This window comes from Dipodomys merriami, unplaced genomic scaffold (genome assembly GCF_024711535.1).
Source record: "Dipodomys merriami isolate MVZ:Mamm:240054 unplaced genomic scaffold, mDipMer1.0.p SCAF_52, whole genome shotgun sequence".
Taxonomy (NCBI): Eukaryota; Metazoa; Chordata; class Mammalia; order Rodentia; family Heteromyidae; genus Dipodomys; species Dipodomys merriami.
Window position 1 is genome coordinate 9657381 of NW_027206091.1, and position 27345 is coordinate 9684725.

At 60.2% G+C, this 27345-nt stretch overlaps 1 protein-coding gene across 15 annotated transcripts; it reads left to right on the forward strand.

Moving 5' to 3' along the window:
* Cic (capicua transcriptional repressor) lies at positions 1 to 27345 on the forward strand. 15 transcript variants are annotated; one of them, XM_069998943.1, is made up of 21 exons: positions 1 to 49; positions 3599 to 6409; positions 18446 to 18595; positions 18684 to 18918; positions 19007 to 19136; positions 19231 to 19413; positions 19495 to 19660; positions 20479 to 20681; positions 20774 to 20999; positions 21267 to 21370; positions 21690 to 22923; positions 23010 to 23197; positions 23697 to 23818; positions 23908 to 24074; positions 24182 to 24472; positions 24572 to 24897; positions 25093 to 25370; positions 25479 to 25633; positions 25717 to 25848; positions 26012 to 26146; positions 26356 to 27345. In XM_069998943.1, the coding sequence occupies exons 2-21, from the start codon at positions 3610 to 3612 to the stop codon at positions 26721 to 26723; spliced, it is 7593 nt and encodes a 2530-aa protein (XP_069855044.1). In that variant the 5' UTR covers positions 1 to 49; positions 3599 to 3609; the 3' UTR covers positions 26724 to 27345. The 15 variants fall into 15 exon arrangements, with proteins under 15 accessions (XP_069855044.1, XP_069855043.1, XP_069855045.1 ...); XM_069998942.1 differs by lacking the exon at positions 1 to 49 and adding an exon at positions 646 to 823; XM_069998944.1 differs by lacking the exon at positions 1 to 49 and adding an exon at positions 646 to 823 and having other exon boundaries at positions 26015 to 26146.

Below are 27345 nucleotides of genomic sequence, written 5' to 3' on the forward strand. Positions count from 1 at the left end.
CCGCCGCCACTGAGAGGAGCCACCGGCGACGCCAGAGCCGGGAATCCGGGTGAGTTGGGGCCCTGGGTCTAAAATGTTCCTGGTGTCCAGCGAGATTCACGAGGAACTGCCCTTTCCGACTTTTTCTCCTCGCCCGGGTTCTTTAGTGCTCCCGGCACTCTGTCACATGGGAGTTGTAGTCTGCCTTCTACAGTCGACTACGGGTCAGAGACGTGAGAGGACTACTATTCCCAGAAGGCTCTGCGCCTCGCCGGTCAACAAACGCTTTGAGCCACGCCTTCTAAGCCTGCTCATTGGAGAGCCCATCCCTTCTTCTATTTCATTGGTTACTGTCCCTCAAGTCTAGGTTCCGGCCTAGGGTGCATAGTGACTGGGTACTGTAGTTGTCATTCGGCACAACGTCGATTATCAATTGGCCAAAGCTGGTGTTCATCACTTGTTGTAGGGCAGGGCCCAAGACAGATCAGGCGGTCGTAGGCTTAGGTTAGTGTCGGTCCCGGAGGGAGGCCGGCCTTGGATTTTGGCCCCACCCCCTAGCGCTGCCAGAAGAGCACGATTGGTTGCTGTGAGTGTCGCTCATCGTCGAGAGGCGGAGCTGACTAGACTGCAGCTATCTATTGGCCTAGATCGGCGCCGGTCAGCGGGGTTGTGGCCACTGATTGGCTGGTTGTTCCAGCTGTTGCAGGTCCATTCACCATTTTGTGTGTTGGAGTAAAAAAAAAAGGGAGAATCGAGAGGGAGAGCCGGAGGGGGGGCGGGGAGGGACCGGACCGGACCGAGCCGGGGCCACGGCCCCCCGCCCCGAAACCCCGCTGAGCCCGAGGTGAGGGGCGGGGCCAGGGCTGACACGGGCGGGGGGTCCTGGGGGCTGGGGGACGTGTGGGGACAGGTGGCAGGAACGGGAAGAGGGGTACAGGGGGAAAGGGGTGGGCGGAATGGTGGGAAGAGGAGAGGGAGTGGAGGAAGTGGTGGGGAGGGGGCTGACAGGAAAGGGGTGACAGGGAGGGGGTGTTGGGTTAGAGACCTGGTAACAGGAATAGAGAGATGACAGGACTAGATCAGAGTGACAAGGAGAGAGAGGGGATAGAGTTAGAGGGGGTGACTAGGAGGTGATGGGGAGAGGAGGTGTCAGGTCCAGAGATGGCTGACAGGAGAGTGACTGGGAGGAGTAGGTGACAGCCATAAATGGGGGTGACCAGGAGAAGGTAACAGAGGAGGGGGGTCTTAGGACCTGAGAAGAGAAAAGTAGAGGTGGTGTCAAGATGGGAGAGTTGATGGCAGCAGAAGGCATGAACCCCCCCAAAACCCAGGTTCTGGAATGGTTTCAGGAGTTACTACTGAGATTCAAAGGGGGGGGGGGGCAAGGGCCCACAGGACCCTGGTTACTCAGGACCTAGTTATGCAGAGAGGAGTGGATGGGAAGTGAATAGGCCTCAAGGAAGGGCCCATTCTTGCAGAGTAAGGAAGCGCTGCTGGGCAATAGGGTCTAGGGGTGTCAGGCAATGTGGTCATCAGCCCTGGCTAGGTTATCCAAAGGTTGGTGTTTGGGCCAGATCTCTCGCAGTGTCCAGCACTGTGGCCCAGCAGTGAGGAGGAAGTGGTGATGGTTGTCTGATTCCTGGTCACATAGATGCCAGTCCCTGGCCCTGCAGGCCCTGCTTTTGAGGACATATAGAAGAAGCAAGGCTTGAGACTTTAGGGTCCATGGGAAGAGCAGGCCCCAATTGCAAGAGTATAGTGTGAAAGATCCTGGGGAGCCAGAAGACTCATGAGGCCTGTGATTGTGTTTGACTTCTTGTCCTGGACCTCCCCATTCATCCTACAGGACCCTTTTAGGCCTCTTGGGTTCTCTTAAGTCACTTCAGAGTAAAGTTTTTTTTTTCTCTTTTCTCAGGGCAGCTTGAGAGGGGGCGGGCAGCAATGACTGTTCAGGAAGTGGGTGAGGTTGGCCTGTTGGGCTTGTACTGCTTTCTTTGACCTTATCCTGGTTACCCCCACCTGAAGTTGGAAGATATATTTGGGAGTCTGAATACTCTCCCATCCCCCCCTTCCCTTCCCTCCTCCCCCCCCCCCCCCGCCCTCCCCTACCTGCCACTCTACCCTAGCCAGCCTAGCCAAAGGTGCGTGCAAGCCAGAAGAGGGGGGCTGAGCTTGCTGTTTTCATGCTGGCTGTTATAGGGGGAGGGGCAGGCCTAGTGGGATCGAGAAATCCTGGGGTGCAGCTCTGTGTCCCGTGTCCCACTGTGCAATGATGTTGTGTGTATGTGCGTGTGTGTGCCCATGTTTGTGCGCGTGCGTGTGCTCATGCACGGCCCTGTGGCAGTACCGAGTATGAGCTCTTGCCCTAGACATGCCCCTGCCTGTTCCCTGCCCAGGATCTGGGGAGATGACTGCACCTGGCAGGCCTTGGGTGCAGAGTGGAGTGGGCAGCTGTCCCTTAGGACACTCAGCTGCCTAATTCTTCCATAGTGCCTGGCCACATGTGGTGTCTAGCGTGATGAGGGAAGGTGGGGTGGAGAGATCCACATCATAGCCAAGTCGCCTCCATGTCTGTGGCTTAGTGCTCGGGTATGTGTGTGCATCCGTGCCTGTGGCTTGGTGCTCGGGTATGTGTGTGCATCCGTGCCTGTGGTTTGGTGCTCGGGTATGTGTGTGCATCGGTGTCTGTGGGCTTGGTGCTCGGGTATGTGTGTGCATCCGTGCCTGTGTCTTGCTGCTCGGGTATGTGTGTGCATTTGGATGTGTGGCCCTGTAGTTGATGACTGTAAGAGTAAGCCTGCCCTGTGATCATGTGACAGGCACACACTGAAGTGGTTAGGAGCACTGGTTCTGGAGCCAGAGTGCCTCAGTTCAGATCCTTGTTTGCCTCTTCCTAGCTGGCTTAATCTCAGTCGAGTTACTTAACTCTCTGCACCTTGGTTTCCTCAAATATACAAGGAGGCTGATAGCAATTCCCCCCCACCCCCCGCAGCCCTGGCCTTTTAGGGCTGTTGAAAGATGAATTTTAAAAGGCAAGTTTACCCTGAGTGCTAATGGCTCATGCCTATAATCCTCACTACTCCGGAGGCTGAGATCTGAGGATTGTGGTCCAAAGCCAATCTGGGCAGGAAAAGTCTGTGAGACTCTTACTTCCAATAAGTGGGAAGTAGAGTTGTGGCTCAAGTGGGAGAGCACTAGCCTTGAGGAAAACAAAACAAAACAAAACAAAAAACTCAGGGACAGCAGACTCAAAGACTTTAAGTTCAAGCTCCGAGAATGGCACCAAAAAAAAGGAGGGGAGGGGGCAAGCTTAGCACAGGGTTCAAGACCAAGTGAGCACTCTGTGATTGTGAACAACAGTGCCCCCTCATGCTTCCTGGGGACACTCAGCGTGTACATGTCCCTGACAGAGAAGAGCAGAGTACGATGTATAGGCTCAGGAGACCCAGGTGCCAGTGTGGATCTGGATGCCCGGGGCCCACATGAGTTAAGTGTAAGCCAGAGAGAAGAAGGCCTTGGGGACCATGGAATAGAGGCAGTTGAGTCAGCAAGTCTTGGGGCACCCCGAGTCGGGGGGGTATTTCCTAAGTTGCTCCCTGTCGGCTCTCCCATTTTCCAGGTGCACAGAAGATGAAGCCGATGAAGAAGGCATGCACTAGTCTTCCAGGTCCTGGTAGTGGCAGCAAGTCCCCACCAGCCACCAGGGCCAAGGCCCTAAGGCGGCGAGGGGCTGGGGAGAGTGACAAGCCAGAGGAGGACGAGGAGGAGACTCAGCCACAGCAGCAGCCTGGGCCAGAAGAGGCTGAAGAGGGCGAGGAGGAGGAGGCCGCTGAGCGGGGTTCTGGGGCTGAGGGGCCGCCCCCAGAACTACACCCCAGTGACCCAGCCTCAGGCCCAGCCGAGGACCCCAAAGGGGATGGGGAGGCAGGCCGCTGGGAGCCCTCACTCAGCCGCAAGACAGCCACGTTCAAGTCTCGAGCCCCTAAGAAGAAGTACGTGGAGGAGCACAGTGCTGCTGGTGGGGGGGTGACGGGGGCTCCTGAAGAGCAGCAAGAGCGGACCCCTGAGGAGGCCAGTGTCCTGGGGGTACCCCCCCAGCCACCTGCTTCCACCCGCTCCTCTTCCACTGACACAGCCAGTGAGCACTCAGCCGACCTGGAGGAGGAGTCTGCTGAGGCCTGTGGTCCAGGGCCCTGGCCTCCGGGTGGCCCCAGTGGTGGCTATGACCTGCGGCAGCTGCGGTCCCAGCGGGTGCTCGCGCGGCGTGGTGATGGCCTCTTCCTGCCGGCAGTGGTGCGCCAGGTGCGCCGAAGCCAGGACCTAGGTGTGCAGTTCCCTGGCGATCGAGCCTTGACTTTTTACGAGGGGCTTCCGGGCAGTGGCGTAGATGTGGTTTTGGATGCCACGCCGCCACCAGGTGCGCTGGTGGTGGGCACAGCCGTCTGTACCTGTGTGGAACCCGGGGTGGCAGCCTACCGTGAGGGTGTGGTGGTGGAAGTGGCCACGAAGCCAGCCGCCTACAAGGTCCGCCTCAGCCCTGGCCCTGGCTCCCAGGCAGGCCCCCCGGGCTCCCTGCCACAGCCCCAACCGCCGCTTCACAACCGGGAGCCCGAAGAAGCCGTGTGGGTGGCCCGCTCCAGCCTGCGCCTGCTGCGGCCCCCCTGGGAGCCCGAGGTCCTGCTGAGGAAGCCCCCCATTGGGCCTGAAGAAGAGCAAGCCGAGCCGGGAACCACCCTGCCGCCCTGCCCAGCTCCCCTGGACCCCAAGCAGCCTGAGGATGCTGAGGTCTCCAAGATTAGCTTCGGTGGTACCCTGGGCGTCCACTGTGAGGAGGGTGAGGAGAAGCACCCACCAGCCCTGGGCACCCCAGCCCTGCTCCCGCTGCCCCCACCCCAGCTCCTGTCCCCACCCCCCAAGTCCCCAGCCTTCGCTGGCCCTGGTCGCCCTGGGGAGCAGCCTTCGCCCTGCCAGGAAGGGAGCCAGGGTGGCAGCCGGAGCAGCAGCGTGGCCTCGCTGGAGAAGGGGGCCGCCCCAGCAGCCCGGGCCCGCACCCCACTGACGGCTGCCCAGCAGAAATACAAGAAGGGCGACGTGGTCTGCACACCCAATGGCATCCGCAAGAAGTTCAACGGCAAGCAATGGCGGCGGCTCTGCTCTCGTGATGGCTGCATGAAGGAGTCACAGCGGCGAGGCTACTGCTCCCGCCACCTGTCCATGCGAACCAAGGAGATGGAGGGCCTGGCAGACGGCGGGCCTGGTGGGGCCGGGCGGCCAGCTGGTGTGGCAGCCCGGGAGGGCAGCACCGAGTTTGACTGGGGGGACGAGACATCAAGGGACAGCGAGGCCAGCAGTGTGGCTGCCCGGGGTGACTCGCGCCCGCGCCTGGTGGCCCCCGCGGATCTGTCACGCTTCGAGTTTGATGAGTGTGAGGCAGCCGTGATGCTCGTGTCGCTGGGCAGCTCCCGTTCGGGCACACCCTCCTTCTCCCCCGTCTCCACGCAGTCGCCCTTCTCGCCAGCCCCCTCGCCCTCACCTTCGCCCCTCTTTGGCTTCCGCCCGGCCAACTTCAGCCCCATCAACGCCTCGCCTGTCATCCAGCGCACAGCTGTTCGCAGCCGCCACCTGAGTGCCAGCACCCCAAAGGCTGGCGTGCTGACGCCCCCCGACCTGGGCCCCCACCCGCCGCCACCTGCCCCCCGAGAACGTCATTCCTCCGGCATCCTTCCCACTTTCCAAACCAACCTAACCTTTACTGTGCCCATCAGCCCTGGGCGGCGCAAGACCGAGCTGCTGCCCCACCCAGGGGCATTGGGGGCCCCTGGAGCAGGAGGTGGGGGTGCTGCCCCAGACTTCCCTAAAAGTGACAGCTTAGACTCTGGTGTGGACTCAGTGTCCCACACGCCTACCCCCTCCACACCGGCTGGCTTCCGGGCTGTGTCACCTGCCGTGCCCTTCTCACGCTCCCGCCAGCCTTCACCGTTGCTGCTGCTGCCCCCGCCTGCTGGCCTGACCTCAGATCCAGGGCCCTCCGTGCGCAGGGTGCCCGCAGTGCAGCGGGACTCGCCCGTCATCGTTCGCAACCCTGATGTACCACTACCCTCCAAGTTCTCTGGAGAGGTGGGCACGGCCGGTGAGGTCCGGGCTGGGGGACCTGGGCGGGGCTGCCGGGAGACTCCGGTGCCCCCTGGGGTGGCCAGTGGAAAGCCTGGCCTGCCCCCACCTCTGCCCGCTCCGGTGCCCATCACTGTGCCTCCAGCCGCACCCACCGCTGTGGCCCAGCCGATGCCCACCTTTGGCCTGGCTTCGTCACCCTTCCAGCCTGTGGCCTTCCACCCCTCACCCGCTGCCCTGTTGCCGGTCCTCGTGCCAAGCAGCTATACCAGCCATCCTGCCCCCAAGAAGGAAGTCATCATGGGCCGGCCTGGAACAGGTAAGAGGGCAGGTGTGTGTGGTGAGGGGGAGGAGGGCTCCCTTTAAACAAGGCCCCTTTCGACTTGGGCTCTAAAGAGGGGGGGGGTTGCCCACCCTAGGAGGGGCTCAGGGGAGGCTGGCCTCCTCTCTGCACAGATGTTACAGTACAAACCCTTGTCAGGCAAGGGCAGTGCTAAGTACTAGATTATCTAACCAGATTTCATACTGCTCCATCATGCAGCACTTACCACACACATTTCGAACAGGTTGTAAACAGCTCAGTTTTTATCTTCACAACTAGGCTACCAGGTGGGTGCCATGATTGTGCTTGTTTAGAAGAAACTGAGGCCAGGTTAGTGACTTGCTGGGGGTCACATGGCTCATCAGCCCGAGGGCTCTTTTGCACACTGAGGTCGTTGACTCATGACCAGTGGGCTGTGGTTCAGGGTAACCCGATGGGAAGACTGCGGCTGTCTAACAGGTGTTGCCTCAGGCAGTGGCAGGACCAGGGCTGAAGGGAGCCAGGGGTGCTGCTGGCACTCTCCCAGGTGTGAATTCAGCCTGCCACTTTTAGGATGGGCTGGGAAGCGGGGAATTGGAGAATGAGTGGGAGTCAGTGGAGCTGAGCCTGGAAGGCTGGAGATGATGGGCGGTGCGAAAGGCTGTGTGACTAGAGGGCCTAGCCTGGAATGCAGACTGTGGCATTGCTTCTGAGATGGTGCTGGAGGGCTCGGGGGCCCAGGCCAGCCTGGGTCTTCAGGAGCAACTCAGGCAGGGAGACAGTGCTGTCATCAGCCCCATCCCTGGCAGTTTTGTTGATTTCTCAAGCTACTGGTGGCTTGTACATGGCCTGGCCTTGTGCTACATGGTGCTGAGGACCCAGCCCTGCTGGTACTCATCACTTGGTCCCTAGAGTAGACAGGCCTGTCCCCACAGAGCGACAGTCTATAGGGTTTGTCAGGGATGAGGTGATCAAAGCCTAGGATCTAGGCTGAAAAATCAGGAGAAGACTGAATCACCACCCTCCACCCCCCCACCCCCCTGCAGGGCAGGTAGCTGTGAGCTCAGTAAGGCAGACAGGCTGATAGACAGACAGGACCTTCAGGCAGAGAAAAGTCTGCAAAGGCCTAGAGGCAAAAGTAGAGCATTGCAGCCAGCCAGGTGGCTCCCATCTGTAATCCCAGCTACTCAAGAAGCTGAGATCTGAGGAACACTGTTAGAGGCCAGCCCAGGTCCTGAGTTCAAGCCCCAGTACTAGAGAGAAGATGCGGGGGAGAAAGAGATGATTCTAGGTTTGGAATCTGTGAAGCCAAGAAGCTCTGGAAGGTAGTTGAGTGTTGGGATGTCAGTGGTTGGATTGGTGAGCAAGGTTCAAATTGGAGACAGCCATTAGGAGACCTGTGAACTTTATCCCCAGGGCAGTAGACAGTCAGAAAAGGTTTTGAGCAGGCTTCACCTCTATGTCACCAGGGGATGTTGAAGTCCCTGAGACGGAGGTCGGCGCCCTGAAGGAAGGTGTCTGGGCTGTGGATGTGGGAAGGACTTGCTGTGGCTTGGGCCGGGACAGGGGCCAATTCAGGAAGGAGCTAGGCCCTGCCCTTCCAGAGAGCTCCAGCCCAGGCCTGTCTCTCCAAGGCACAGGGACGTGGGCCTGCCTGCCTGCCTGTCTGCCTGTCATGGGCTGTGTTTTACCCTTCCCCCAACTCTGTTTGCATCTGTTACTGTAGTTCACAGCAAAATTTCTCCAGGGAAGATTTCTGTCTCTGCAGATAAAGAACCTACATCTGAGGAGCTCTAACCACCCCATTGCCCTCCTCCCATGGCATCTCTAGTGACTCTCACTGGTACCTAGGAAGGGTTGGCATTGCTGCCTACTAGGGCAGGCCCATGAGGGACTATTGCCACATTATTTATTATTATTATTATTATTATTTTGGTTGGTCTGGGTCTGGGTTCCCCAGCTCTTCAGCTCAAGGCGAGCGCTCTACCAGTTGAGCCACAGAGCCACTTCCAGTTTTCTGGTGTTTAATTAGAGATAAGAGTCTCACGGACTTTCCTGCCTGGGCTGGCTTTGAACCTTGATCCTCAGATCTCAGCCTCCTGAGTAACTAGGATGACAGGTGTGAGCCCAGTACCACCATTTTCCAGATGAGGGAAAGTAAATCCCTGAGAAAAGAAGAATTGTGACTGAACTCACCCAGCCAGGCCAGAGGGGACAGGACTGGGCTTTGAACTAAGTGTCCTAGTCTTACTACCAAGAATTACAGTAGTAATGACTTCCAGAGCAAAATTGCAGGCCAAGGTTAAGTGACTTAATCCAAGGTTACCCAAGTGAGAGAGAGAGAGAGAGAGAGAGAGAGAGAGAGAGAGAGAGAGAGAGAGAGAGAGAGAGAGAGAGGAGACAAGATTTAAACCTAGGTTATCTGGCTCCAGCTCCCAGGCTCTTAAGTACTTGTAAGAGTAATGAACTTGTAAGAGTTATGATGATGATAGTGATGGTGATAGTCATTCCTTATTGATCATATACTATGAGCCCAGCTTGAGGTCCTTTCCTCCAAACCACAGGGTATTGTGAAGCAGTGATTACCAGCCCTTATTGTCCAGGGGTAGGACTGAGGTTCCGGCCTCTTTGTTGGAGGCCACCTGGCTGTCAGAACTTGTCCAGTGCCTGTCCTAGCAGTTCTGAACCTTCCTGACAACACCCAGGCTGAGGTATCCTGCTGCCCACAGGTGCCAGCCAGCTGCCTTTCATTCCCCTCCCAGAGGCTTCCCTCACCCTCCAGAGGCACGCACTTTGGAGTGTACGCCCTCCAAGGCCCAGGTAGGGGCAGAACATGCCCAGTGGCACAGTGAGGCCATAGTCCTGGCCCTTTCTGCCCTCGGTGCCACCTGACCCTCCATGGGAGGGCAGCAGGTGTGAGGGGGTGGCCCAGGGCAGCCTGCCTGGTCTGCCCCCCGCCAGGCATTTGCTTCCGCTGGGGGACATGCTGGGGCAGGCTGCCGGCATTCTCTACATTCTGCGCATGGCATGGCCAGCCAGCTGTCTTGCCACCTCCCTCTGACTCTTCCTGACCACTCCTCCCACCTCCCAGAGTCTATAGCCCCCCGCCTTGGGGGCCAGATGTCTCAGCCCCATTCCTGGCATGGTCTCCCTCCCAGCTTCCTGCATGGCTTCCCCTTATTGACAAGAATTCGTCCCTCCTCCTGGGCCTCTGTCCCACTGTCTGAGCTCCTGTCAGTCTCCAAGCTACTGGGTGGCCGTCTTTGCCTGGGTTCCTATGTCTCTCTATTCCTTATTTCTGGGTCTTTGTGTCTCTTTGGTCCTCTCTCTGTCCACTTAACTTTCTGACTCTGGCTCTGTATGTATACCTTTCTGGGTTTTTCCCTCCTGGACTTAGTTTTGGTCAAATCTTTCAGTACAGCCTCTTCCTACCTTGGCTCCTAAGTGTTGGGAGCCTGTGTCTCTGGGCCTGCCTTGGCCTCCTACCTGGTCTTCCCACTTCCCCTCTTCAGCAGTCTTGCTGTACCCATGCCAACCTCCTGCCCCAACCCTGTGCACACTCAGTGCTCATCTTAAATCAGTGAGCAGGTGCTAAGCACCAGGTCTCAGGCTCCTGCATTGGGGAGTGTTGTGAGGGTGTCTAGACCAGGAACCCCTCTGCTGCTTCATACATGAGCTGTTCTCTGTTACCTTAAAACCTGCTTGAAAAATGTCGGGATCCATCTTGCAGATGTACCCACCATCCAAGCACCTGTTCCCCAGACCAACAGGAAGGCGGAGGTTGTATGGGCCAAGCTAGGAGATCCTGCTGTGGGAGGTGGCAGGAAAGCAGCTCCCATGCCCACCCACCCACTAGAGGGCATGACCTCCAGCCCCTGTGCCAGCTCAAAGTACCCACCAAGTATGCCCAGGCAGGTGGGGAAAATGAGACAGAGTGGGATGAAGGAGCTTGAGCCTCTTAAATCCAAGTGCTTTCCACTACAATTTCCATTTTCTCTCGACCTCATAGACATCACTAGAAGTCAGCTTCTTCCTCATTCCTCTGCCAGGTCCCTGGCAGAGCAGTTCTATGGCAAGTGGGTGGGGAAGGCAGACAAGATGCTGGCACAGATAAGGATGAGCCAAAGGAGGTGTTGAGCCAGATGACAGGGGCAGTCAGTGGCTCATGGGAACTCGGGAGGACGGTTCAGGTAGGCTTTTCATTGGAGATAGTTGAGTTGAAGTATGAGGGGTGAGCAGATTTCAGGGGGAAAAAAAGGCAATCCAGGCCAAGGTACCTGTATGAGCAAAGGCCACAAGAGGTGAAAGTGCATGAACTAACCCATGTTAGCTGAGGTCAGAGTTGACACTAGAACCCAGGCTTGGAGGATGAATGTCATAGAGGGACAGGCTTAGGCAGGGGAGGTTTGCATTGTGCCCACGCCTATAATTCTAGCTACTCAGGAGACTGAGATCTGAGGATCCTGATTCAAAGCCAGCTGCGTGTGTGTGTGTGTGTGTGTGTGTGTGTGTGTGTGTGTGTTTGCCAGTCCTGGGGCTTGAATTCAGGGTCTGGGCTCTGTCCCTGAGCCTCTCTGTGCTCAAGGCTAGCACTCTACCACTTGAGCCACAGGACCACTTCAGGCCTTTTCTGTTTATGTGGTACTGAGGAATTGAACCCAGGGCTTCATGCATGCTAGGCAAGCACTCTACCACTAAGCCACATTCCCAGACCTCCATGAGATTTTTTTTTTAATTGTGAAAATACCATACAGAGGGGTTAAAATTACATGGGCAAGATAGTGATCCATGAGACTTTTGTCTCCAAGTGGAGCTATGGCTCAAAGTGGTGGAGCAGCAGCCTTGAGCTCAAATGCTCAGGGATAGCATCCAGGCCCCAAGTTCAAGTCCCAGGACAGGCACACACACCAAAAAAAGTTAAGAAAAAGATTTAGAACAGGGAAGGGAAGAGGTTGGATATGACCCCGGTGTCAGTCAGTGACCCCAGCAGACTTCCCTGGAGAGGAAGGAGGCCGGAGGCGGGGAAGAGCATGGCTTTGGAGAGGGCCGGTGGGCCGGGGAGCTTTCCTGAGCCGCCGGAGTTGAGTCTGTCTGGTGGCGTTCCCGGGAGAGACCCTGGCTCCGGGCGCCGGGCACGGAGGGCACAGGCTGCCCCCTGGCGGCGGCCCGCGGCGGCGGGGGGGCGCGCATGCGCAGCGCGGGCGGTGGGTGCGTCCCGGGGCCCTGGGCGCCCAGGCATTAATGGCTCCATTAGTGGCCGGGAGGGAGGCGCATTAGCGGCGGCGACGGCGTCTGGCTCCCATTACCACCGGCGGCAGCGGCTGCACCGCAGGCGGCTGGACCCCAGCCCGATGCGCCGCCTCCTCCGCCCGCACCCCGTCCCCTGTTCCCGCTCCCCGCGAGGGCCGGGCAGGGAACCCCAGTCTCCCAGTTTTGGCAGAAACGCTGATTGTGAAGTGGGGCTGGCGAGCTCAGGTCTCAGCCGCGCCACCTCCCGACTGCAGGGTGGTGGCCTTCCCCGGGAGCCGTTCTCCCGCGAGGCAGGGGTGCACGCGGGGCCTCGGGGACCCAGAGGGGCACTGTGTGAGGACCGCGCCCAGCCCCCCTCTGCACCCCGGGGTGCGGGTTCCCGCGCACCCCTGGGGGTAGGCCCGGCGGCGGGCCTCCGTCCTTCCCATTGGCCACCCTCGCGCCCGCCCGCAGCCGATTGGCCGAGGCCCGTGCCCCCCGCCCTTGCTCGATTAACCCCTAAGGGAACGCGGGTTCCCGCCCCCCCCTCCCCGGGCGCTCGGGTGCCAGCTGGCCCGCGCCCCACCGCGGCCCGCGTGGGTGTCAGGCCGGCCGGGCGCCCGCCCGCCCTCCGAGCACAAAGCGGCTTTGTGGGGCCTGCCGGGGACTGGCTGGGGGCCAGGCAGCGAGTGGAAAATCTCGTGAGCGCCGAGAGAGGAGGGGAACGCAGGGCGGCGCCCCCTCCTCGGCCCGGGCCCCGGCGCCTCCCCCAGCTCCGGCTTCTGTACACCCCCCCTCCCCGCCCTGCACCTTCCCTGCACAATCCCCGGGCCCGCCCTCCACCTGCATGCTGCCCCTCTCCTGATCCCTGGGGACTCTTCCCCCCTGCCTCGCTTTCCCCCCTGGTCCCCCTGCCTACCCCAGCCCCACTCACACTGACTCACCCTGACGCTATTTTTAGCCCCCCATCCCTCCGACAGCAGCGCCAGCCCAATCCTGGGCTCGTTCCCCAGGCAACCCTGGCCGTCGCCGACGCCGCTCGGGTGGGTGGGTGGGTGGGTGGGTGTGTACATGGAGAGCGGGTGAGGGGAGCTGGGGACACAAGGGTGGTAAGCCGAGGCGGGCACCCCGCCTTTGAGAGCTGGGTGGGGAGCTGCGGGTCGGCGGGGGCGCGGTGCCTTGCGGGCTCAATAAAAGGGGCCCGTGAGTTCAGAGTGAGTCTGCCGGTCCCTGGGTCTGTCGGCTTCCCTGGCTGCCTGCCCCGAGCTTCTGGGCAGGCCTCAGCCTGCACCACCCCGGGTGGCTGTCGGTGTTTCTGTCTGAGCTCCCAGTCCCCGGGCCGGGGTGGAGTGTTATGGTGAGAGTTGTTTAGTTTGGGGCTATTTGGAGGTGGTGCAGAGGGGTGACTGTCATCACAGTCCTGCCCAGTACCTGCCTTGAGAGAGAAGGTTGGCTGAATACCTCCTCTGGGGCGGGGCTGGGGCCCTGGTTTGGGGAACCCTCTCAGCCTTTTCCAATTTGGGAGGCCCTAGTTAGGGTTGGAGATGACTAGAGAGAGGAAGCTGGTGGGGATAGGACCTGCTCCCTCCCTTTCAGTGCTAATCCACCCCCACCCAGGGTTCCTCCACTCTGAACAATAGAAGCTAAGTATAGGGCTGGCCCAGTGCCCAGGGCAAGGGGAGGGGGAACCTTCCCATTGGGGATTCCCACCCCTCCCTGTCAGGCAGGGCCCCCACTTGGTTGTGCCCAGGCCCCTGAGAGAGGCCTCTTCCCATCCTCCCCCCCCCACACACACCCTGGACACTGTTTTCTACCAGATGTGCAATCTTCCCAGATGTGTGGGGCCCTCTTTCCCTGCTGTGTATATGCCTGGCTCTTTCTCACCCAACAGAAGTGGCAGAACAGGGCTCTTCTGAGCACTGCCCCTGGGCTCCATTGCCGTGGGGAAGGGGTTAACTTGAACAGTAGGTGACTCACTTCACCGGTGGGGAGAGAGTGGGGAGAGGTGGGGGCAGTGGTGGGGAGGTGGTGGGGAGATAGTGGGTCACATTGATTTCTTCCTCACATTGCAGTCCCTGGGGCAGTGAGGTAATGGAGGGTCTGAGTCTAGGGCTGCGTAGAGGAGGGGGCAGTCACCTAATAGTCCCACTGGTAGCCCCTCCAGGCTCTTAGCCAAGTGTCTAGCCTTGCCATCTCTGGAGGTCAGAGAACTATAGACCTTCCTTTCCCCTTGGGATCAGGTTACTTGGTTTTGCCCCCTCTCCATGCCTTCAGCTCTGTTTGGATGGACAGGCTGAGCAAAGTTTACTACTGCTCTTGTCAAAGATCTAACCTATGCAGAAGCCCCAGGGTCCTCTTGGGTGATCCAAGGCTTCTGCCTCTGCCTAGTGGGCCCCAGACCCTCCTGTGTTGCCACATGTGCCTGCTCACCTTTCTGTGCTTCTGTAGTCACCATTTGATCTTGTTCTATTTCCTGCTGTGTTCACCTTGAGATCTAGTTTTGAGTCATGGGAAGAGCACTTGAATTGAGAATCCTGGGCTGTTAAAATCCTGGCTTGCAAGAGCCTGCACAGTTAATTCAGTCTCTGAACCTCATTTTCTCACTTGAACAATGGGCATATAAAAGTAGACCTTCCTAGGTGGCAGTAAGGATATGATGACAAGATAAATATAAACAATTTTGTATGTCGTCTAGCCCGTATTATCTCCTAGACCATAGCAGCCCATTTCCTTTCTTCTTTTTGGCCCTTTTTTTTTGAGGGGGGAGGTAGGAGGTGGGTATGTTATATAGCCCCACAGCCATTTTTGTTGTTGTACTGGGGTTTGAACTAAGGGTTTTTGCTTTTGATGGCTATAAGGCTATCACTTGACCCTGCCCTACCCCCCCCACCCCCGCTTTTTTGCTTTATTTTTCTAATGGAGTCTATTTGCCTGGGCTGGCCTGGAGCTGTGGTCCTTTTGATCTCCACCTCCAGTATATATGGGATTGCTGGAGTGTCACCATGCCTGACTGTGGTCTCCTTCCCACACTGGTAGGTAGAGTGGTAGAAAGCCAGAGTGTTGTATTCCTGATGAAGCTGGGTATTGAAGTCTACTGCTCCTGCAGGTAGATTAGAGTATGGGGGTCAGTATACTGGTGTCAGTGAGGGCTAAGTGTGTTGGAAGGCTGTGGAAGGTGTGAGTGTGGACAAGCAGTGGTTGTGCTGAGGTCCTCCCGATAGCTTGTCTTTGATTTATGTGGGCTGAAGTGTAATGATAGTGCTTATTGGGAAGACATGTGTGACAGAGCATGTGCCATGTGAGGTGAAGATGAGTGTGTGATGATGAGCAGGTGTGGGCTGTGACTTCGTGTATGACAGTATGGGGCCCCAATAACGGTGTGTAAGCTCCAATGGGTGTGGCACGAAAGTATGTCTACGATGTGTGTGCGCGCGTGCGTGTGAGCGCTGGAAGGGCTCCGGTGGCTCGCGCAACTCTGCGCTATGGGTGTATCCAGCGGAGCCCGGGTGCGCCCAGGTGGGTCGCGCCGCTGGCGAGCTCGTCCCCCGGCGCTCGGGACACAGCACTATCCTCAACTCGGGCCTCCGAAGCGCGGCGCCCCGAGCAGCCCCCCTGGCTCGCGGCCTTTGCTGCAGTGCGCCCTCCTTGCCACCCTCCCACTGCAGGCCCGCCCCCGGCCGGCTCGGAGCCAACCGAAGTCCGCCCCGCCCTGCTTGTATTTGCATATGACTGACGTTCCCCCGGGGCGGCCAATGGGGGCGGGCGCGGCGGGGCCTGACCCGCGCGCGGCGGCAGCAGCCAATAGGCTCGCGCGCGGGGGGCCGGGCTTGCGCGGAAGGCCGCGGGGGAAGCGGGGAAGGGGCGGGGGGAGACGCGGCGGGGGGAGGGGAGCGCGTAGTAGTGGCGGGGCGGGGAGGCGGCGGTGGTTCGGCGCGGGGCTCGCTCGGAGCGCACGGACGCACGCACGCTGGTCCGTCTGCCCGCCCGGGGCCTGAGGTCGACCCGGCGCTGAGCCGCGGGCCTTGGGCCCGGAAAGGCGGGGCGGCAGCGTCGGCAGCCGGGGCGCGCGGGGCGAGAGCCGTTACCCGCCGGAGCTTCGAGGGAGGGAGGGAGGGAGCGAGCGAGCCAGGCTGCGAGCAGGGAAGGGAGGGGGCCACCCCCGCGCACGCGCGCCGCGCCCCGCCCCAGCCGCCCCGCCCGCCGGACTCCGCGAAGGAGGAGGGAGAGGGAGGGGGCGGCGCCGATGGCCCCCGGGCCGCGCGCCCCGTGACGGCCCCCGCGCGCGCCTGGGGGCGGGGCGGGGCCGGCGCGCGCTGACCTCCCCCGCCCCCCGGGCGGCGGGAGGGAGGCGGGCGGCGCTCTGCGCAGGCGCGCCCGGCGGAGACCCCCGCGGGGGGCGGCCGGCGGGGGGCGGCCGGGGGGGCATGCGGCGACGGCCTCCCGCTCCCCCCGGGCCGGAGCGGCGAGGGCCCAGAAGCCAGCTGTGGGCGGAGTGGCGTCGGCCGCTGAGGAGGCGCGAGCCCCCGCCGGGCACCCCCTGCGCCGGACCATGTATTCGGCCCACAGACCCCTGATGCCCGTGTCCGGCGCGGCCTCCCGGGGCCTCGGCATGTTCGGTCAGTAGCGCCCGCGTCGCGGGACTCGAGGGGTCAGGGTGTCGGGTGCTCAAGTGCGGAGTAGCGGCGCCGGGGCGCTAGCTACTACGAGCACGCAGAGAGTAAAGGGGCGACGGGAAAGTTGGCGCCCGGCGGGGCGGAGTGGTTAGAGACGGCGTGGGGCGCGTGGCGGAGCGCGGGGAGTCGGGAGCACCTGGAGACAGGTGTGGCGCGCAGAGGATGGATGGGACAGGTCGGTTGGGATCGGAGGCGCGGGGCGCCGAGTTACTGGTTCTGCCTTCTAGGTTGGAGACCCGGTGGGGAGAGAGAGGCGTGGAGGGGCTTTGGTGGAGCAGTGGCCTGAGGACAGGCTGTGGGCCAGAGTGTTTGTGGAGTGTGTGCCGAGAGGCGGGGACACCTGGGCCGTAGTGCACCTGGGGGAGGGGGCAGGACCTGAGGACTCCTCTTTGTCTTCGTCCCTTTCCCAGAAAATTGGGAGGCCCGATGAGGAGGACCCTTTGTGGAGATAGGAAACGGTCCAGGTCCTTGTGACAGTGTTGGAGGGCCCGTCATGCTTTGGGGGGTCCCAGGGGCAGGGGACAGGGTAGTCACAAAGTCTTGAGTGCCTTCCAGGACTGTCTTCTGGGTGCTTGTCCTCAGGTTCCTTAAGGGCTTTGTCAGTCCCTGAGAATCCAGTGTTGATGCCAGTTTCCTCCCCCAGAGCTCCCTGAGAGCAAGCTCCTGGAGGCTTTTTGGGATTTGGGGGGGCGGGTCAACTTAGGTCAGGTTGCTTTGGATCAAGGGAGTCCTGGAATGATGGAGAGCTGGGCTAGGGCGTTTCCCTCCTTCCCTCTTCCCTGAGCTGGGGCCTCTCTGCTGCTCTGCTGGTTCCACTTCCCCGGAAGGGAGCTGCCCATGAGAGGGGAAGCCCACCCCTTGCCTTGGTCCGCCCCAGAGGTCCAACAGGGGTGGTCCCAGCCCTGGCCTTGCCCTCCTACCACCTACCCGAGGTCCCCCACAGCTCCCTCATGAGGGAATTGTCTTTCTGTACAGAGCTTCAAGGAAACACCTGGCACTTTTTGCCTTCTCTGGGCTGAGATTTGGAACAATTCTCCTCTGCCCCATTGTCTGTGCTTTTTCTTAGGAGTTTACCACACCCTCACCTCTTTCTGGGCAAGGAGGCTGGGTGTTGGGCTCTAGATTGATATTCGGAGGATTTGAGGGAGGGGAGCCTCGGATGGTGGGTTTTTTTAGGGAGCAAAGGGAAGATGAACAGTTCCCCCCCCCAGGGCACTGCCTGTCTGGCTCCCTGGGTTTTTTTTGTGGGGGGAGGCAGGGAGGAGGTCACATACCAATGGATAGAATTAGAGGAGAGGGGTGATAGGACCAGCTTTTGCAGGAAAGTGAAAGGGACTAAGGCCAGTGTCAGCAGGTAGCATGGTTGCTGAGGATGTTGTGATGGGGGGGGGGGTCCCCAGACAGTAGGCATGGTAGCTGAGTGTGACCTGGTTTGTGGCAGGAGCCAGTTCTCTGGCTTGGTCCCTGGTGGCAGGGCTGGTAGAGGTTGGGAGGGAGGAATGGGACCTGAGTACCATTTCCCTTCCCTGCTTCTGTCCTCTCTCCCCACCCCCACTTCTTTCTCTGCTGTCTGTCTGTCTGTCTTTTTTTGTTGGTCATGGGGCTTGAACTCTAGGCTTTGACCCTGTCCTTGAACTCTTCAGCTCAAGACACAACACCACTTCTGGGTTTTATTTTGTGGTTAATTGGAGATTAGAGTCTCATGGATTTTCCTGCCAGGGCTGGATTTGAACCATGATTCTCAGATCTAAGCCTCCCCAGCATCTTTCTTTTTAAAAATAAAACTAGATGGCTGGGAAGGTGGCTCAGTGGTAGAGTGCTTGCCTTGCTGCATGCATGAGGCCCTGGGTTTGATTCCTCAGCACCACATAAGCAGAAAAAGCCGAAAGTGGCGCTGTGGCTTCAGTGGTAGAACGCTAGCCTTGAGATGAAGAGCTGAGGGACAATGCCCAGGCCCAGAGTTTAGGCCCCATGACTGACGAAAAAAAAATTAGAGACTTTTCAGGGAGGACTTCTTCCTGAATAAGATCTCACTGATGGGTCCAAGAGGCTAGGGAGGGGCAATGAGGCATAAAGGGGGGGGTGGGGCCACTTCATCTAGGGTCAGGACCAAGGTCTCCTGTTGCTTGCCTTACCTGGATCTTCCCCATAGTGTGGACAAACGTGGAACCTCGTTCTGTGGCCGTGTTCCCCTGGCACTCCTTAGTCCCTTTCCTGGCACCCAGCCAGCCGGACCCCTCTGTGCAGCCCAGTGAGGCCCAACAACCTGCCAGCCACCCAGTGGCTTCCAACCAGAGCAAAGGTGAGGAATTGGGGGCTGTAGGGAAGGATGGGGGTGGGGGCAATCAAGGGGTCCCTGGAGCCTTCTGATGGACCCAATCTGCTTCTAGAACCTGCTGAGTCAGCAGCTGTTGCTCATGAGCAGCCACCAGGAGGCACAGGAAATGCTGACCCTGGGCGGCCCCCTGGGGCCACATGCCCTGAGAGCCCAGGGCCCGGACCCCCACACACTTTGGGGATGGTGGAACCTGGTAAAGGTCCCCTTCCTACTACTGAGGAGGAGACCCCTGGCCCCCCGGGAGAGCCCCGTCTGGACAGTGAAACAGAGAGCGACCATGATGATGCGTGAGTGTTCCAGCGCATGGGACAGGTTGGGGGGGGAGGAAGGCGGCCTCAAGAGATCATGGCCTCCACCGTTCCTTGTGTCCCATAGCTTCCTGTCCATCATGTCTCCTGAGATCCAGTTGCCTCTGCCACCTGGAAAACGGCGGACCCAGTCCTTGAGTGCTTTGCCTAAGGAACGAGACTCATCTTCTGAGAAAGACGGACGCAGCCCCAACAAGGTGCCTGCTCTTCCTGACCCCCTGCTCCCATTGTGGTCACCCAAGCTTGTCTGTGTGGTTCTGACTGTCCCAATCTGGGCTGTGTGTACTGCAGCGGGAGAAGGACCATATCCGTCGGCCCATGAATGCCTTCATGATCTTCAGCAAGCGGCACCGGGCCCTGGTCCACCAGCGTCACCCAAACCAGGATAACCGGACTGTCAGCAAGATCCTGGGCGAGTGGTGGTATGCCCTTGGGCCCAAGGAGAAACAGAAGTACCACGATCTAGCCTTCCAGGTAATGCCTCCTCTCCTTGGCTCCTCCCAGTGTCCTCATTGGGGCGGGTGAGTGAAGGGTCGCCCTGCCCTTTCCTGCCAGGTGAAGGAGGCCCACTTCAAGGCCCACCCAGATTGGAAGTGGTGCAACAAGGACCGAAAGAAGTCCAGCTCAGAGGCCAAGCCCGCGAGCCTGGGGCTGGCAGGAGGGCACAAGGAGACGCGGGAGCGGAGCATGTCGGAGACGGGCACTGCGGCCGCCCCTGGGGGTTAGTCAGCTCTTGGCTCCCCCACCCTCCACCTCTCCCTGAGAGCTGCCCGCTATCCTCTTGCTTGCTCACCCCCTGGCCCGGCAGCTCCTCTGCTTTGCTGTTTTTGAGGACTCTCCTCCAAAAAGGAACTGGCAGTTGCAATGTGTCAAGAAACCAGAGAGGCACAAATAGATAAGATACCAAAACAATCTCATTATCAGCTACCACTTACTGAGCATTTGCTACACACCAGGAATCCATAAGACTCACATTCCCTTAGAGTCAAAACTTACACCTCATTTCCAGTTGAGGAAAGAGGCTCAGAAAGAAAGAGTCACTTGCTTCAAGTCATAGGCTAGAAAGCAGCACAGCTAGAACTGAAACCTCAGATCAGTTGGCTTCCCATCTCAGATGGTACCTCTGCTGCTTTTAGAGTACCTGGTGGTGGTCTAGAGTGCTGCTTTGGCATGATCCTATGGATATGGCGCTTCATCTCTCTGAGATGGAAGGACCAAGGCCCAGGCTAGTGGTTAGCTAGCTGACACACACCACATGGACTTGTCTCTGGCTTGCTCACTCTTAGAAAATGTGCTCCTGGGGAGTAGGCTTGCTTTTCCTGTAGCCCTAGAGGTCAGGAACCAGCAAGAAGGAGATGCTAGGGTGATGGTTAGTGGGTTTTGTTTTGTTCTGTTTTTATTTTTTTTTTCCCCACCAGGTGGCCCAGGAGTTCTGGCTTGCTTCTACCCAGTACCTAGAAACATCTCTGGGTAATTTGGCCAGTTCAGGTGCTGGCAGGAAGAGCGCTGGCTCTGACAGCCTCTCCTTCTGCTTTGCAGTGTCCTCTGAGCTCCTGTCAGTTGCAGCCCAGACACTCTTGAGCTCAGACAGCAAGGCTGCAGGGAGTGGCCCATGTGGAGCAGAACGGCTGCATGCTGTTGGGGGCCCTGGCTCGGCCCGGCCGCGGGCCTTCTCCCACAGTGGTGTGCACAGCCTGGATGGCGGGGAGGTAGACAGCCAGGCGCTGCAAGAACTCACTCAGGTTTGGGGTCTGGGCCACCAGGAGGAAGGATGGGTAGGGAGGGTTGCCTGAGGCTGCAGACCGCTGAACCCTGCCTGCTCCTTGTTCTGCAGATGGTGTCTGGCCCCACATCGTTCTCGGGCCCAAAGCCTTCCACCCAGTATGGCACTCCGGGCCCTTTCGCAGCCCCTGGTGAAGGAGGCGCCTTGGCGGCCAGCGGGCGGCCCCCACTGCTACCCACCCGAGCCTCTCGTTCCCAGCGTGCAGCCAGCGAGGACATGACCAGTGATGAGGAACGCATGGTCATCTGTGAGGAGGAAGGGGACGATGATGTCATTGGTGAGCAGGCTGAAGGTCAGCGGGTGGGTGAACGGGACCCTGGCTTCAGGGCCTGTTCCTGACTGTGGCATCCGTTCTGGCTTTGCTGAGAAAAGATTCATCCCAGCCAGCAGGAAACCTGGGCAGATGTTTATAGCCCTGGACTCAGGACTGGCCTCCTAGACAACACTCACTGTCTACGCAGGCAGAGCCCAGGTTCCAGATTATCCCCTCCTTGGTACCTCTGCCCTCAGCCCCTCGTCCATGCTATTTCCTCTGCTTCTTCAGCTGACGATGGCTTTGGCACCACTGACATTGATCTCAAGTGCAAGGAGCGGGTGACTGACAGTGAAAGTGGCGACAGTTCTGGGGAGGACCCAGAGGGCAACAAGGTGAGGCTTGGTGCTGGGCCAGGGTGCACACACCTGGAAGGGAGAAATGCACGTGTGTGTGTGTGTGTGTGTGTGTGTGTGTGTGTGTGTGTGTGTGTGTGTGTGTGTGTGTGTGTGTGTGTGTGTGTGTGTGTGTGTGTGTGTGTGTGTGTGTGTGTGTGTGATGCAGGGTAAGACGAAGGTCGAGAGCACAAGCTGCGGGGCCTGTGTGGAGCGGGATCCCATTCAGGCTGACAGGGTGTGCTCCTGATAGGCTGAGGACTGGTGTTCAGAAGCCTGAGTTCCCCTGACCATGGGGTCTCTTCTTCCTTCAACCCAGGGCTTTGGCCGTAAGTTGTTCTCACCTGTGATCCGCTCCTCTTTTACCCACTGCCGTCCCACACTGGATCCCGAGCCACCAGGTCCCCCGGATCCACCTGCAGCCTTTGGGAAAGGCTATGGTCCCACGTCATCCTCTTCCTCCTCACCTGCCACCACCTCAACCTCCGTAGCCAACTCTTTTTCACTGGGCTCTGGAAGCTTCAAGGCCCAGGAGTCTGGTCAGGGCAGCACAACAGGCCCCCTACGGCCACCACCCCCTGGACCTGGAGGCCCTGCCACACCTTCCAAGGCCACACGGTTTCTACCATCGGACCCTGCCTCCTTCCGGCGCAAGAGACCTGAAAGTGTGGGCAGCCTGGAGCCATCAGGCCCCTCTGTGATTGCAGTGCCTCCCAGCGGGGGAGGAACCATTCTGCAAACACTGGTCCTGCCCCAAAACAAGGAGGACCGGGAGGGCAGCGGAGCCCGTGTGCCCTCAGCTTCTGCCCCATCGCTGTCTTACGGGGCCTCGGCAGCGCCTCTGTCCCGCCCTGCAGCCACCATGGTCACCAATGTGGTTCGGCCCGTCAGCAGCACTCCGGTACCCATCGCCTCGAAGCCCTTCCCCTCCTCTGGCCGAGCCGAGGCATCTCCAAATGACACAGCAGGTGCCAGAACTGAGATGAGCACTGGCTCCCGGGTGCCCGGGGGCTCCCCGCTGGGGGTCAGCTTAGTCTATTCGGACAAGAAGTCAGCAGCTGCCACCTCACCTGCCCCACACTTGGTGGCTGGGCCCCTGTTGGGCACTGTGGGGAAAGCCCCTGCCACTGTCACCAACCTGCTGGTGGGCACCCCTGGCTATGGAGCCCCTGCACCCCCTGCTGTTCAGTTTATTGCCCAGGGAGCGCCGGGCGGTGGCCCCACTGCAGGCTCAGGAGCAGGTGCTGGAAGCGGCCCCAATGGGCCAGTACCCCTGGGCATCCTGCAGCCAGGGGCCCTGGGCAAGGCTGGGGGAATCACCCAGGTGCAGTATATACTGCCCACGCTGCCCCAGCAGCTTCAGGTGGCACCTGCCCCAGGACCACCAGCTCCTGGGGCCAAGGCAGCAGCTCCCACTGGCCCCGCACCCACCACCAGCATCCGTTTCACCCTCCCACCCGGCACCTCCACCAACGGCAAGGTCCTGGCTGCCACTGCACCCACTCCTGGCATCCCCATCCTGCAGTCTGTACCCTCCGCCCCACCCCCTAAAGGTGAGGCCTGAGCTGAGCAGCACAAGCCTTGTGGCCACCAACCTGCTGAGCTTTCTTGTGACCTTTTGTTTTTTTGCCTCTTGCAGCCCAATCAGTTTCTCCCGTGCAGGCCCCGCCCCCAGGTGGCTCAGCCCAGCTGCTGCCAGGGAAGGTGCTGGTGCCCCTGGCTGCCCCCAGCATGTCAGTACGGGGTGGGGGGCCTGGCCAGCCACTGCCCCTGGTGAGCCCACCTTTCTCAGTACCTGTGCAGAATGGTGCCCAGCCACCCAGCAAGGTAAGAGCATCCTACTTATCTCCTCTGTACCCCATGTCTGCCTCTTTCTTTCTGGGGCTCAGTCTGGTATCTTGGTTGATGTCAGCATCCTGCCCTGTTTCTCCTGTCAGTTCTTCACTCTGTTCCTTAGTATGGTCTGCATTTTTTCCCCCCTGGTCCTTAGGTGTGAACTCTAGAGGACCTGGGCATTTGTCTCTGAGCTGCTTTTGCTCAGAGCTAGTGCTCTACCACTTGAGCCATAGCACCACTTCCAGCTTTTTCTGAGATAAGAGTCTCGCAGACTTTCTTGCCCCAGCTGGCTTTGAACCACGTTTGTCAGATCTCAGGCCCCTGAGTAGGATTATAGGCACAAGCCACTGGCACCCGGCTTAGCCTCTACCTTTTGCTGTCGTCTTCCATCCTGAATCGTCTCCCTGTTCTGAGTCCCTCACTTCTAGTTAGCTTCTCGCCCCGCCCGCCTCTAGGCTCACCTCCTGCCTGTGGGTGTTTCTGTCCACAGATCATCCAGCTGACGCCTGTGCCTGTGAGCACACCTGGCGGCCTGGTGCCGCCCCTGAGCCCAGCCTCGCTTCCCGGACCCACCTCCCAGCCCCAGAAGGTCTTGCTGCCTTCCTCTACCAGGTAAGCTGCTAGTGCTGCCTAGAGAGCCAGGGCCCAGGCAGGCTGGGCTGGCTGCTTCAGTCACTCCTCCTCTCTCCTCCCTGTGGCAGGATCACCTACGTGCAGTCGGCAGGCGGGCACACTCTGCCTCTGGGTACCAGCCCTGCATCCAGCCAGGCTGGAACTGTCACCTCATACGGGCCCACGAGCTCTGTAGCACTCGGCTTCACCTCGCTGGGGCCCAGCGGCCCCGCCTTTGTGCAGCCCCTGCTCTCAGGTGAGAGGTGGCATGGCAGGCAGTGCCAGGGACCCAGGGTGCGGCTGACATAGCCCTGGCCCTGACTTCGTCTTCTTCCTCTCTCTCATTCTCGGACTTCCTCCCAGCAGGCCAAGCCCCTCTCCTGGCTCCTGGCCAGGTGGGCGTGTCACCTGTGCCCAGTCCCCAGCTGCCTCCTGCCTGCACAGCCCCCGGAGGCCCCGTGATAACTGCATTTTACCCTGGCAGCCCCGCCTCCACCTCGGCACCCCTGGCCCAGCCAGCCCAGGCCCCACCAAGCCTGGTCTACACCGTGGCCACCAGCACCACCCCACCTGCTGCCACCATTCTGCCCAAAGGCCCACCAGCCCCTGCCACTGCCACCCCCGCCCCCACTAGCCCTTTCCCTAGTGCCACAGGTGGGTGTCCGGCTGATCCAGGGCAGGGTTTCCGAGTTGGGGACCCAGAAAGTGGGTGTGAGTCAGGCATGGCTCAGCAAATACCCTTCTCACCACCAGCAGGCTCCATGACCTACAGTTTAGTGGCCCCCAAGGCCCAGCGGCCCAGCCCGAAGGCCCCCCAGAAAGTGAAGGCAGCCATCGCCAGCATTCCCGTGGGCTCCTTTGAAGCAGGTGCCTCCGGGCGGTCTGGCCCTGCACCCCGGCAGCCTCTGGAGCCTGGCCCCACCCGGGAGCCAACCGCCCCAGAGTCTGAGCTCGAAGGGCAACCCACACCACCGGCCCCTCCGCCACCCCCAGAGACCTGGCCTCCCAGTGCCCGGAGCAGCCCCCCTCTCCCCCTCCCAGCCGAGGAGCGGCCAGGAACCAAGGGCCCCGAGACCATGGTGAGTGCTGAGTGGACAAGTGCTGCTACCACCCCCCTCCCCTCCCCCCCCACACACCTGTGTGTCCCGTGTGTGTGTCTGTCTCTGCTCCTCTCCCAGCTCTGCATCCTGGCCTTCCTGAGGCCATGGACTGGGTCTTGGTGGGCGGGGGGTGGGGTGGGGGTGGGGGTGTTACCCCGGCATATCTGAGGTCAGGTGTGTTCTCCCTTTCTGTCCTCATCCCAGCCCAGCAAATTCTCCAGTTCATCCTCCGACTGGCGGGTCCCTGGGCTGGGCCTGGAGAGCCGGGAGCCCCCCACTCCTCCCAGCCCAGCCCCAGCCCCGGCCCCAGGCAGTAGCAGTGGTGGCAGTCTTGAGGGCAGCGGTGGAAGGGGGGCTGGAGACACCCCAGAGCGCAAGGAGGTGGCTGGTGCTGGCAAGAAGGTGAAGGTGCGGCCCCCGCCCCTGAAGAAGACCTTCGACTCAGTGGACAAGTGAGCAGGGGCTGGCGCCTGGCTTCGTGGGCGGGGCTGGGGGCTGGGGGTGGAGCGAGCAGCCCAGGCCCGGCCCAGGCAGGGGAGGTGAACCTGCCGGCCCCCCAGCAGGGTCCTGTCCGAAGTGGACTTTGAGGAGCGCTTTGCTGAGCTTCCCGAGTTTCGGCCGGAGGAGGTGCTGCCCTCCCCCACGCTGCAGTCTCTGGCCACCTCTCCCCGGGCCATCCTGGGCTCTTACAGAAAGAAGAGGAAGAACTCCACCGGTAGTGCTGGCCCCGGGTGGGTGGGGCTGGGGGTGGTGGTGAGCTTTGAGGCTACTTCTGCTGAGTCTGCTTCTGTCGGTCAGACCTGGACTCGGCGCCCGAGGACCCCACCTCACCCAAGCGCAAGATGAGGAGGCGCTCCAGCTGCAGCTCCGAGCCCAACACCCCAAAGAGTGCCAAGTGTGAGGGGGACATCTTCACCTTTGACCGCACAGGTATGCGGGGCTGCAGACCTGGAGGAGTGGCGGGAGGCTTCCGGAGATCAGCAGGCCCCTCTCTGACCCCTGCGTGCCACAGAAAACCAGCACTGGGGCTGGGCATGCCTCGTGGCCGGGAGGTGCAGCCTGCCACTGTAGCCTGGGCCTCCCTGCGCTCAAGCAGGTACCGAAGCTGAGGACGTGCTGGGGGAGCTGGAGTATGAGAAGGTTCCCTACTCTTCGCTGCGCCGCACCCTGGACCAGCGCCGCGCCCTGGTCATGCAGCTCTTCCAGGACCATGGCTTCTTCCCATCAGGTAAGGTCCTCAGCAGCGCATCTCACCTGCCTTCCCCAGCACCTGTGCTTTTGGTTTGGTTTGGTTTGAGACAGGGTCTTGCTATGAGCCTGGAATGCTCTGTAGCCCCAGGCTGGCCTCAGGCTCATGATCCTCTTGCTTCAGCCTCCCAAATGCTAGGATTACAAGCAATCATCCCCACTTGGTTCCTACTGTGTTTTTGTTCCCAGCTCAGGCCACGGCAGCCTTCCAGGCCCGCTATGCCGACATCTTCCCATCCAAGGTTTGTCTGCAGCTGAAGATCCGTGAAGTGCGCCAGAAGATCATGCAGGCAGCCACCCCCACAGAGCAGCCCCCTGGAGCTGAAGCCCCCCTCCCTGGACCACCTCCAGCTGGCACTGCTGCTACCCCTGCTCCCACTCCCAGCCCTGCTGGCGGCCCTGACCCCACCTCCCCTGGCCCGGACTCTGGCACTGCCCAGGCTGCCCCGCCACTGCCTCCACCCCCAGAGCCAGGGCCTGGACAGCCTGGCTGGGAGGGGCCCCCCCAGCCCTCTCCCCCTCCCTCTGGCCCCTCCACAACTGCCACCGGCAGGTGAAGGGTCCCTGGGGAGATCCTGGACCCATAGTACCCCCTCAGGACATGGACAGTGGAGGTGGCAGGAGTGGGGGGATGGGATGGTTGCCCCCCTCTCCTCTAAAGCCATGTCGTCCTTTCCAGTCCAGGTGGGCGGCATGAAGCCTGCTCCCCTTGTATATACTCCCGCCTCCCCAGGTTCCTCCCCGTGATGGGGAGACAGCTGAGGGAAGGCAGGGGCACAGCCTCCACTGGGCCCCTGTACATAACCTGGAGTGTGTGACCTTCAGAGCTTTTCACCTGTACTTTATGCAAAATGGCTCGTGTGAGGGCTGCAAGCTGGAGGGCAGGGTGGGCCTCGGGCCCCAGGGAGGTGCCTGTGGAGTAGGGGGGAGTTCATGCACCCCTTTTTCCCCCAGAGGGGCTGGACTCAGGTTAGTTTGGGGTCGGGGCTCCTGTACTTTTGCCACAGGCACGGGGAGGATTCTTCCTTACCCCCTCTGCCCTCCCAACTTGGGTTGTACTTTCTAAGAAGGTGATTCCCCACCCTGTCCCCGTCCCCAGAACAAAACATGTTGATCATGTGCAATATTTCTTACTGTGCCGAGAAGAAGCAATGACCGAGATTAAAGCTGTTTAACACA